Source organism: Manis javanica, chromosome 3 (genome assembly GCF_040802235.1).
Source record: "Manis javanica isolate MJ-LG chromosome 3, MJ_LKY, whole genome shotgun sequence".
Lineage (NCBI taxonomy): Eukaryota > Metazoa > Chordata > Mammalia > Pholidota > Manidae > Manis > Manis javanica.
The window spans coordinates 198,817,685-198,830,295 of NC_133158.1; the positions used below are offsets into that span (position 1 = coordinate 198,817,685).

The 12,611-nt window shown below is 38.3% G+C and overlaps 1 protein-coding gene across 2 annotated transcripts in view; it reads left to right on the forward strand.

The window, feature by feature from the left end:
* Positions 1-12,611, forward strand: part of NR3C2 (nuclear receptor subfamily 3 group C member 2) — a 334,172-nt gene that overhangs the window by 160,265 nt on the left and 161,296 nt on the right. For both annotated transcript variants that reach the window (XM_073232590.1, XM_073232589.1), the window contains exon 3: positions 3,030-3,169. In XM_073232590.1, the coding sequence (XP_073088691.1) occupies positions 3,030-3,169 (140 nt within the window). The remainder of the gene's footprint in view (positions 1-3,029; positions 3,170-12,611) is intronic.

Genomic DNA, 12,611 nt, shown 5'->3' on the forward strand with positions numbered 1-12,611 from the left:
TGACATTTGGATGAAGCCTTGAAGGAGGTGAGGGAGAGAGCTGTGTAGAGATCTCAGTGAAGAAGGGACAGCAGGTGCAAAGGCCCTGAGGTAGGAGCATGCCTGGTGTGTTTCAGGGCCAGCAAGGAGGCCAGTGATGCTCAAGTGGAGTGGGCAAGCAGGAGAAGTTAGAGAAGTCTCAGAGCCAGACTCTGCCCTGTGGCCATACGGATGGCTTTGACTTCTCGGGGGCTTGACTTTAACTTTGACTTTGTGGTTACCAGGAAAGGAAGGGGGCAAGGAGAAATAGGAAGAACAGCTAGCAGGCTTTTGCATATCCCAGCAAAGAGGCATTGAGAATTTGGACCAGAGTGGTACAAGAGGAAGTTTGGGAAGTGACCTAAATCTGGATGTATTCTGAGGGTAAAATGAATAGAATATAGTCGATTAGAAGCATCTATGGAAGAAAGAAAAGGGCTGGGGCTGAGTCCACATTGCTAGAGCTGCCATAGCAAAGAACTGCATGCCAGCTGGCTTCAGCAACAGAAATTATTGTCTCACAGTGCCGGAGGCTGGGAGGCTAGAGTAACAGGTTGCCAAGGTCGGTTCCTTCTGAGGCTGTGAGAGAGAATAGAGAATCTTTTCCAGGCCTTTCTCCTAGTTTCTGGTAGTCTGCTGGCCATCTTTGGTTTCCTTGCCTTGTACAAGCATCTCTGCACTCACCTTCACTTGGAATTCTCCCCGTGCATGAGTCTATGTCCTAATTCCCCCATTTTAATAAGGACACCAGTTGGATTGGATTTTCTGCCCACCCTACTCCAGGGTGACCTCGTCTTTACTAATGACATCTGCTGTGACACTATTCCCAAGCACAGTCACATTCTGAGGACCTAGGAGCTAGGACTTCAATATAGGAATTTTGGAGAGGACACAATTCAGCTCCTAAGAATCACCATTAACTGAGATGAGAAAGTCTTCGGAGAAGCAGGTTCTGAGCAGGGAAAAAATCAAAGTTATGGAAAACATCAAAGTTACAGACATAAGTTTAAGGTGCATATCACTCAAGGGGACACGTCAAATAGGTGGTTGGATAAATGGGTTGGAAATTCCAGGGAGGGGTTTGGGCTGAAGATAAATATTTGCAAGTCCCAGGCATACTGATAATATTAAAAGGCCAAGAAACTGGATGAGATCACTGAGAAAGTGAGTTTGGAGAAGAGTTCCAGAGACCAAAGTTTACAAGTCTCTTAAGTTTGCAACCATGAGCAAGGCTCACCAAAGTGTGAAGTGCAGATTCCACGTATGCTTGTAGTTGTGAAAACACAGTTACAGGTTAATGATGATTTTAACATATTCTGATTGTATATGAAGTCCTGGTATTTCCCTATGAAGTGTAAGACAGTCGGAATATGGATTGAGTTTTACTGGCTTATATGCTGAAGAAGTTACTGGTGCTGAAATGGAATGTTCTGAATGCCATAAAGAAGTCAAAGGGCACTAATAAAAATAATAAAGAGTGCTTTCCTTAGAAGGAGAAACAACTTTGGGAAACAGTATTTCAGTCCTTGATTTAAGGCATCATTTTCTAGAAAGTCCGTCATTCTGCAATGCTCTGAGCAGCTGACTGGTTTGTTCCTTCAGTTATTTTTGGTGAGGGTGTCGTTAAAACATTTTAGAGCATTTTTTGGAAAAAATTATCAGCTAATTTGTAAAACAGGAATCATCACCATGCTATAACCATTCTAGCTTTTTGATATGTTTTGAGTTGCGGTCCTACATGGAGACAAAAACCATGACAGTAGGAGGTGGTGGGGACATGCACATCTATGCAAAGTTTCCTGAAAACGAGCAGCGCACATTTCTCGAAGCCATGGTACATTCTGCTTCCTCTGCCCCACTTCTCTGGCTTTTGCCTGATTGTGCTTCAAAACTCAGTTCAGCTGACCTTTCGGAAAGTGCTCTCTGCTGGTATAATTCCACCCTTCCCAGTCTGGAGGGCTGAACCTACAGCATGCTACCATATTACCCCATTCCATAGCACTTACCATATGGAAGTTCCCCATTAACTTTGGTTCATGTCCCCAGTTAACTTTGAGGACAGAAACTGGGTTTTTATATTTATGTCCTCAGTACCTTGCACAGGACCTCTGGGTAGATATTCAATAAATTCATGTGGACTAGGAATGAAAACAACCAACCTCTTTGCTTGCTGAATACACATCTGTCACTCAACTATGACTCCTTGTTAGAATTCAAAACAATTTTGTTCAGGATGTGCCATTAACTAGCACAGAAATATATATTTTGTGAAGATCCCCCTTTTAAAGTATTCATACAGATTGTTGCTTAAAGTGTTAAAGTGGTCCCAAAAAACTGTTGCCCAGAGCTCTTCAGTTTCTTACCCTGAAAGACAATGGAGATATTTGCCATATACACAGCTGCTTCTTTTTCAGTATTGACTGTGTCCTTTCAAATTAGCAAGCAGAATGAAGCAATTCAAACATACCTGTGTAAGGTAACATGGAAAAAATACAGGTCCTTGAAAGGCTAGAGTTGCTGGCAGTAGAGGCAAGAATTTTTATATTTTAATTGGTGGGTTGTTTTGGAAAGGGAGAGGTTTTTTTATCTGGCTTAATTGAGATATATAATCTGAGCCTGGGTGAAGAGAGCTGAGAAGTATTATAATAGCTCTCTGATACCAAAAATACTTCCTTGATAACTTGGCTCAGGATTCTTCTCCTCCCTGCCCACCTAGAATGCAAATAATATTTTTTGGTAAACTTTCTCAAAAATAGGAAAAGGAAGAAAAAGTTTGTATGGGATGATTTGTCATTTCTTGGTACTGAAAAAAAAGCTTGCTATACAGAATTCTTAATAGCATTACTCCACTGATATGGTTACGCCTACTTTTTATGTCACATAACATGTGACCAGGCCATCCTGAATTAATTTATGGAGCCATGCTTATTGACAAATTTTATGCTAAGCTGTACAGCATGTCAAATGTGCCATTACAGTGTACTTATGTAAATCTTGATTTCTTTTTCCAGCTCTACTTTACGAAGTGTTTCTGCTGGATCCTCAAGACCTTCCAAAATATGTTTGGTGTGTGGGGATGAGGCTTCCGGATGTCATTATGGGGTAGTCACCTGTGGCAGCTGCAAAGTGTTCTTCAAAAGGGCAGTGGAAGGTAAATGCTCATGTGGGTGTTCCTTTTACATGTTTTTTTCCCTAGCATGTAGCCTCCTGGCACAGTTAACTCTAGCATACTTGGGAAATAATTCAAAAGTGTGTTTGATGTCACCTGTCAGTGATACATAGTAACGCCGTATCTAAGAACCGCCTGGAGATTTTCCGCTGAACAATATTTAAATGGGCAAAATTTGACATTATGAACTGAGGTGAACCAGTGGAAAACAATTTTTTGTTGTTTGCCTCAGTTTGTTTTTTTCAGTGTGACTTAGAAGCATAATTCTGCAGCAACATGGATTTAATTAGCATGATCTGAAAGGGCATTTTTTTTATGAGGCACCCACAGAATGCATCCTATCTGCCTTTTCTTTGTTTCAGTAAAAATATTTGTGTTCGTGGCAAATGGAAGCATCACTACCAGGCTCTAAGTTGTGTTCCATAAAGAATAATTTCATGCAATAACTGCTTCCTAAGTGAAGATTTCCAAGCCAGTACATTAAATGCAAAATTTGACTGTATCCTCTAATTAAATTTTGGTTAGTTTTGCTTCTGTCCAAGTAATCATTGTTTCCTAAGGGGAAATGGTGTTTTAGTTCATTTTTGCCTCGCTTCACCCTCACTTACAGGCAATTAACATCAGACTTTGGCCAGATGCTTTTATTAACGTTAACTACTGTGACTGGTTGAAGTGTAGAGTTTTTGCAATTAGAAGGATTATTGTATAATTGACACTTATTTCATGCAGGAGTTCAACTGTTAAGCTTCCTTCGGGTTTATTTCTCAGAGCAGTTTCTGAGGGATGATTTGGTGCTTTGGAGATTTAATCATAAACGATTCAGGTGTTTCATCTTTGTTTTGCTGGCAACCACGACGAAATGTCCTTGGTTCTGGGATGACAAAGCTGACTAAGTGGTTATTTCTGTGCTTCTGGGATTGATTTTGCATTATTTAATTAATGTTACATGATTTTATATTATTTGCACTATTAATTATTTAATAGTCCTCAAACCCAGCATTGAATTGGCAATAGAAGGTACATATTTCTTTCTTAGGATATGGTTACAAGTGACAGAAAATTCACTTGACAAACTGGCTTGAACACCAGTGGAAATTCATTAGCCCACATAACTGAAAAGTCCTAATACAGGCCTGACTTCAGGCAAGCCATGGTCTTAAGCCAGGTCCTTAGAACTGAATCCCATTTTCTCTAACACTTGACTTTGCCCTCACTGTGTTTCCATGCAAGTTCTCTCATGGTGATGAGACAGCCAGTAGATCTCCACTAAAAGGAGGTTTTCTGTTCCCAGCCATTCTTATGAAAGCCCCCAGTCAAATCTCCAGAGACTGAACTGGGCTTACTTGCTTCCCAGGGAGCCAGTCCCGGTGGCGCGGGGGTACACAGTGAGCTGACAGGCTGGTTCTGGCTGCAGTCATCCAACCTGAACACCCAGACGGACAGTAGGGAAGAGCATTTCCCTTAGGGAAAGGAGGCTTCAGTTACCAGAAGGCTGATTTCTGGAAAATGGGGAAAATAAATTTGTACAGTATTGAAGTTAGTTTATTTTTTAAGACTTTCCTCCCCAGATACCCCTCTTCTCTTTATTTACCTATATGATTGGCTCAAGAGAAGAGAAATATATGAATTGCCTCTGGCGCTTCCAAATGCCACTTTGTGCCTTCCCTTGTAAGAACTCCCCTCCAAGGCTCACTAATTAGGGAATAAAGTAAGGTGTTATGTAAAAACATCAAGTATAGAGAAGAGCGGTTGGAGTAAGAGTCGTTGGTGCCCTATCCATGGGTCAGCCTTCATATCAGAACCTAACTTTTTGCTATTTACAGAACCTGCCCTTCTCTGCTTCTTATGCAAGAGGTTTTCTAGATGCTTTTGCTTAGTTTTTGTTGTTTTAAGAAGTTTTTATGGAAGTAGCTGAAGAAAGAATTGCTTTTGTAACTGAGGTATAAACAGATCGAAAAGCCTACATGTCTTTAAATCTTTTTCTTTCATTGGAAAACTGATCAGTAGTGGAAAGTGAATCTTGATGAATGACTTTTAAGACTTTTATTAATACAGGTTTTTCCCTATTTCTTTGGGAATTAGAATTTTAGCACTCAGTATGCCCCTCATGAGACTAATGACTGACTTGTTTTTGTTTTGTATTTTATATCTGCTTATTGTTTTCTGTGAGTGTGTGACAGAGAATATGTGAGAAATATGAGACTGTCTTTGTGTCTCAACTTTTTGATTTAATAATAAATTATGTTTATAATACTTTATATAGTTTGAAGTACTAACCTCTCAAAATTATGGCATCTGGGTGTTATTTTTAGTTCCCTTTTACAGATGAAGACATTTGGGATCAGATCCAGTCGACTAATCTATTCAGACTTTTGAGGCCAAACTTAGACCCATATTAAAGACTTACTGACTCAAAACCTAGACCTCACCTAACATCTCATAAATTCAAATCTCACAATCCATTCTTTCATTTTTCATATAATATCAAATTCATGAAACTTTTCCCTTATATGTCTTCTGTTCATGTCTCTTTAATAATAATGAAGGAAGTGATACAGGCATTGAGAAGACACAACTTGGTACCGTGTCTGTGTGTATACATACAAACATGTACCACCTGTTTTCATGGTGAGTATTTACTAAGTTTGTTTCCTGATTTTCCTTGATAACCTTAAGTTCCTCTTTAGATTCCTAAAGCACAGAATCCTCAGCAATAGTAGGGAGAGGGAGCTAAGATGAGGAGAGTCAGTTAAAGCTGGAAATAACTAATAACACCAAGGGCAGAACTGGAAATGACCACTAGAGAGGAGACAGGAGGAGAAATAGTGCAGACTTTGAGTTTATCTGTTTACAGCTTTATGCCCTAGAGCACACAACTCTAAAGCTTGTAAATGTAGTGGTGACTGTGCAGGGAGACTAAAAATTATTTCTTAACAGTGTAAATTATGTTCTTTGTGTTGTGTTTAATGGGATGTATATACCTGCTTATTTTTTTCTTCTTAAGCATTTAATACAAAAAACACTTAGAAGTCTCATCCAGAATACCTTATTTGCAGTAATGTCAGTAAAGAGCCATATTATTATACCTTACAAAGCATACTTTCTAATTTTATTTTATTTTATTTTGAAATAAAGTTGATATACAATATGATATTGGTTTCAAGTATACAACACAGTGGTTCAACAGTTACACACATTTTTAAATCCTCACCCCAAATAGTACAGTTACTATCTGTCAACATAGAAAGTGTTACAAAACCATTGACTATATTCTTCATGCTTCACTTCCATCCCATGACCAACTTATATTATGATAGAGATTTTGCGCCCCTTTATCCCACTCATCCTTCCCACCCCTCCAGCCTCTCCCCCATAGTAACCACCAGTCACTTCTCAGTGTCTCTGAGCCTACTGGTATTTTGTTCATTTTGTTTCGGTTTCAGTTTTATATTCCACAAATAAGTGAAATCATATAGTATTTGTCTCTGCCTGGCTCATTTCACTTAATTTAATACCCTCTAGGTACACCCATGTTGTTGCAAATGGCAGGATTTCTTTCTTTTTTATGCCTGAGTAATATTCCAGTATGTATCTGTACCACATTTTCTTTATCCATTCATCTATTGATGGATAATTTGGTTGCTTCCACATCTTGGCTATTGTAAATAATGCTGCAATAAACAGGGGTGCATATATCTTTTTAAATGAGGGATTTTGTTTTCTTCAGGTAAATTCCTAGAAGGCAGATTACTGGGTCATATAGTATTTCTATTTAAAGTTTTTTGAGAAGCCTCCGTACTGATTTCCATAGAAGCTGTACCAATTTACATTTCCACCAACAGTGTAGGAGGGTCCCCTTATCTCCATGTCCTCGCCACCACTTGTAATTTTTTGTCTATGTGATAGTGGCCATTCTAATGGGTATGAGGTGATATCTCATTGTGGTTTTGATTTGTATTTCCCTGACGATTAGTGTTGTGGAGCATCTTCATGTACCTGTTGGCCATCTGTATTTTGTCTTTGGAAAAATGTCTCTGCCATTTTTTTAATCAGGTTATTTGTTTTTTTGGTGTTGAATCATATGAGTTCTTTGTATACTTTGAATGTTAACCCCTTATCAGATAAATCATTACAAATATATTCTTCCATACTGTACATTGCCTTTTCTGTTGATGGTGTCCTCTGCTGTACAGAAGATTTTTTAGTTTGATGGAGTCCCACTTGTTTATCTTTTATTCTGTTTCCCTTGCCCTGAGAGATGTGTCCAGAAAAAAATTGCTAATGCTTATGTTCAAGAGATTTTTGTTTATATTTTCTTCTAAGAGTTTTGTGGTTTCATGTCTTAAATTTAGGTCTTCAAATCCATTTCTAGTTTATTTTTGTGTATGGAGTTAGACAATAATCCAGTTTCATTCCCTTATATGTAGCTATCCAGTTTTCCCAACATCATTTATTGACAAGACTGTCTTTTTCCCATTATATATTCTTGACCATATATTCATGGGTTTATATCAGGGCTCTCTATTCTATTCCATTCTTCTATGAGTCTGTTCTTGTGCTGGTATCATTCTGTTTTCATTATGGTAGCTTTGTAGTATAGCTTGAAGTCAGGGGGAGTAATACCCCCAGCTTTGTTCTTTTTTCTCAGGATTGCTTTGGCTACTCAGGGTCTTTTGTGGTTTCATATGAATTTCAGGATTGTTTGCTATGGTTCCTTGAAAAATGGCATTGGTGTTTTGATAGGATTGCATTGAATCTGACTGGACTGTTGAGATTTATTCCCAGAATGAACTCTGTAACTGACTGAGGCACTTCCACCTTGCGGTAACACAGCAGAGAAAATTTTGAGAGCCACCCACTGGACTTAATTCCTCTGTTACATGTCTTTAAACACTCTTATCTCTAAAATCTAGCAAGACCATGGATGTTTAGCAGCCACCAAATAAATATTACAATGTAAACAAGGATGTGTACATGTGACATAAGAGCAATTGAGGTTTAAATGACTTGCCCCCCAAAGCAGTAAATTAGCAGTGAAACTGGTTCAAGAAAGTACACTGACACTGACCTTTTGCCTTCTAATGAGTTTTTACTCTTTGTCTCTTTCTTACTGTAAATTGCTGTTAGTTTCACCTCATGTGTACTCTACTTTGCGATATCTTAATGTACAGAGCTGACTACATTCAGCACAGTATTTTATAACCTAATTTCCTTTTTGGAGACTCAGTATACTATCAGTGTCTGGAAGCCACAGCCACCACAGATCATTGAAGAGTTATAAGGCTATAAAAGAAGAGAGCTCATTATTATGTAAACTCAACTGGATTTATATGTTTGTAAGCAGACCTGTTAGGCTAAAGAGTCCATATCTGGGTAAGGTCAGCCAAATTATATGTGCGTTTCCACACTCACATGATGCCCTTTAAGTAAGAGACATAGAAATTATTTCCTGAAATGAAACTGCTTTAAAAGATATAATTGTAGATTAAACTCAGTATTCCTCAGATACATGGTAATTTAAGGTAGCCAAGCCTGTGAAGAGTACTTCATTTCTTTCACTTGTAGTTTGCAGCATATAGATAAAAAAAATCTTTAAATTTAAGATTGAATATTCTATGCAGGAGAATGTTTTTTAGGCAATGTAATGGTTGATTAATAATTCATTTTCTTTGCTTTTATAAAATGAATAAGCTGAACAGCTTCATGAGAAAGCGCATCTCACTAGGTTATACACCCAAGTTAATCCTATCATTGCTGTGTGTGCTCATGATTAAGAGGAGACAAGCAAGCAAAAGTGTGAGCAGGCAGGAAGTATGGGAAAGTGGGGGGTGGACAATGCTATTTTGCCACAAAATAGGGAATTTAAATTTAGCGGGCACATGTTCAATCAGATGATATTATATAATAATGGAAATATAGCCATCCCCTTATAATTGCCAATATAAAATTAAGGAAATGATAAATCAAGGAAGTAATTTAATATACTTTACATGTCTTCAGTTCATGATATGATACACCGTTCAGTATTCCCTTGAGCCGTGTACAGGAAACTAATGGACATCAGAATCCATTGTCATTCTGCAAAACTGCTGAGTCAGAGGTAGGAAACCACGAACTATTCTGGCTTAGTTTTCTCATAAAACACTTTAAAGATTAAAGTTTTTTCTTTTTCCTTTACCAGAAATTAGGAACCAAGTAACCTGATTCTTTCTAATTACTTACTGTAAGAGCTTAAATAAATACCTACCGAGCAAATTATATCTATGGTTTTTATGAACACTCCCTCCCTCCTTACATAAGCATAAGGCTTTAGTGTTAATTGCAAATGTTTGCCCAGATTTTTTATATCCTGCCTGTTGGTTGCTATGGGAACATGCAGAGCCATGACATTTAGGCCAAGCTGGAAAGTCAGGGAAGGCTTCTTAAAAAATTGACCCCCAAACCAAATCTTGAAAGATTAGAATTGGCCATGCTGAGGGGAATAAGAGCAGGCTGTCTGCACAGGGTACCAGAAGCAATTTTGCGTTTCCACTGTGAAAATTTGAGGTGTGAGGTGATAGAAGGTGAGGTTAAATGTGCACACTGAATTCAGGTCCTGAACTGTAAGGAGTGGCCTGAATTTATCCTTGGGCAAAATAGAACCTCTGAATGTTTTCATGCAGCTCAGTTTTACATTTAATATCTAGCTGCAGGGATGTATGCTTCTTTAAAGAGGGATAGTTCTAGTGGCTGTTTTAAATTGTTTTGGTAAGAGATGACCAGTGATAGAACTGGTCAGACCAGCAGTGCTAGGGATTCTGAGGAGGGGACAGTTAAGACTCTCTGGGAACTAACACTGGCAGTTCTATATGGGAGGTAAAGAAGCAATGATCTAGGATGATTTGCCAGGCTTGGCTGCTGTTGCCCTTTGCTGAGATTAGGAACATGAGCAGAGGTAGCTTTGAGGGCATGGGAGGAAAGGTTCATTCATTCAACAAACATTTATCTGATACCCACTAAATGCCAGACATCATTCTAGGCATACCTGGGGACATCTTGGATGACACTCAAGTGAACAGAATAAACCAAGGTCCCTGCCCAGTTGGAGCTTATGTTCTGGTGAGGGGTGGTGGAGAGATTAAACACAATAAATGATTTATTTATGTAACATTTGAAAAGTTGATAGGTATTATAGGAAAAAAAGAAGTATTTCCAGGATAAAGGGGGATTTGAGGGTTGGTTTAGGACAGTGAATTCAAAATGTCTGTAGGGCATGCAAATGTGTCTGACAAGAAGTTGGATGTGTGATTCTAAAGTTTGGGGAATAAGGCAAGATTGAAAATAAAGATTTTGGAATCATCATCCAACATATCTATATAAAAGTAGATACATTTGCCCAAGCAATGAATATTTAGAGAGAGAAGGCTAAGGCTAGAACCTTAGAGAACATAAATCTAGGACATTGTGTGTGTGTGTGTGTGTGTGTGTGTGTGTGTGTGTGTGTGTGTGTGTGTGTGTGTGTGTGTGAAAGATTTTTCTCTTTCCTTCTCCAAGTTGCGCACGGAAAAGTCTTAGTTACTTGGTCTCTGGCTACTCCAAATTTAGCTGGACTTAAGACATTATTGCATCTGTGGAATTTTCTATTCCAGTTTTTGTTCTGTATTCATCATTACACCTTGATTACTATGTTCCTTCGCCGGTCCAGAGCCAATAAACATACACGATGTAGAGGGGATTTGATTTGATAACCTGTGCGGAGATAATGCCAAACATGTAGCAGATCCTCAAGCAGTATTTGTTGACTGATTGATTGACTGATTGATAACCATTTAGATATATGCATAGGATTCACCCTTGTTTCTGCCAGTGATTCTCTGAAGTAGAAAATATGTTGAAGCAATACATGAAACAATGATTTGAAGTAGGGACATGTGGGCCCAAAGTAAGTTAACGGTATCCAAAGACAGTTTCTTGTAGCTTGAAACTTCAAATTAAGGTGCACTTCAAGTGGCGAATTTGTAACTTTGAAGAGTATAAATTAGAAGCACAAGTAAGTCATTTTCAAAGTTATTTCCCATGTTTGTGTATTTGTTTGCTACCTGTCTTGTTCTTGCAGACAGTCCAAAGCAGCAGACAGCTTTATATGAGTTAAATGAAATTTTAAATAGAGTGAGGTGAGAAATAGGACAAAGGGAAGATGAGAGCAAGAAAGAGAAAAATAGAGCCAAGAAGGGGGATGATACACAGACTGTGCGCCCTGAGGCCGTTATGGAGACTGGCCCTCCCTCGGCTCTTAGCACTGGAACAGCCAACCCAGAATGGTGGGGAGTCACCTGGCCCACAGTGTCCTAGTTTAGGGGATTGCCTCTTTATAAGAAACTTTCCAAGAGCTCCTTTGGTTTTAATGTGCTTTCCATGAAAATTGTACTCTGAAATTCAGAAGTATCTCTCTCCTTGTTATTAATGGAATAGTTTGTTTTTTCTTAAGCAACAGTGCTGAAAAGAATGCTTTATTCTGTCAACCACCTCTCCTTTAATAGCTACCATTTATTGAGCAGTTACTAGATGCCAGGCACTGTGCCAGGTACTTCATGGTTTATCTCATTCATTCCTCATCACAGCCTTCTTAAATCTGAAAGTTTTGTGAGTTTTGAAAGGTAATGTCTTTAAATCTGACTCTAAGCAATTGTGACAAGGAAAACACAGACTATTTTTTAACATGGCTTAATGGTAGATCTTTTAACTCTTCAACCTAATAGCAGTAGTAGTAAATAGTTGAGTACTTATGTTGTGGTCATTATGCTGTCAACTTTATTGTGTTCTCTCATTTTAATGCTCACATAATCCTGTGAAAGAGGTACAATTATTATTTATTCTCGTGTTAGGGGTCAGTCATCTGAGGCACGAAAGAGATGAGTAACTGGTCTCAGAGTCACCCTGATGGAAGGAAATGGCAGAGCTGGGGCTCGAACCCAGAATGCCCAAGCATTCTGATTCTGTGTACTTAACATATAAGCTATACTGGCTCTCACAGAATTTTATCAGATCCCAACTATTTTTACCCATCAAAAAGTAGGGCAAGATCTCTGGCTTTAGAACACTTACGAAGAGCACATTATAATTTAACAGTTATCTCGCTGTATTCTAAATAATTAACTCCTAGCCATTCCAAGTTGAAACTCTAATTTGAATTTCTGTTGCCCTAATGGGAAAGAAATTGGGTAGTCTCTATTTTTTCCTAAAGAAATGAACTCCATATTTTTAAAAAATTACCATGACCATCCTGGAGTACCTCTTTAATATCTTGATATTAATCTAAAGCTTTATTTAAAATTTTTATCTTCCTGTGTTTCATTTCCCATGTGTGATAAAAATTACATATAGCCTCATGGACTCAGAGAACAATTGCACAAATGGACGTTCCTTACACAAAGCTGAAAACTAC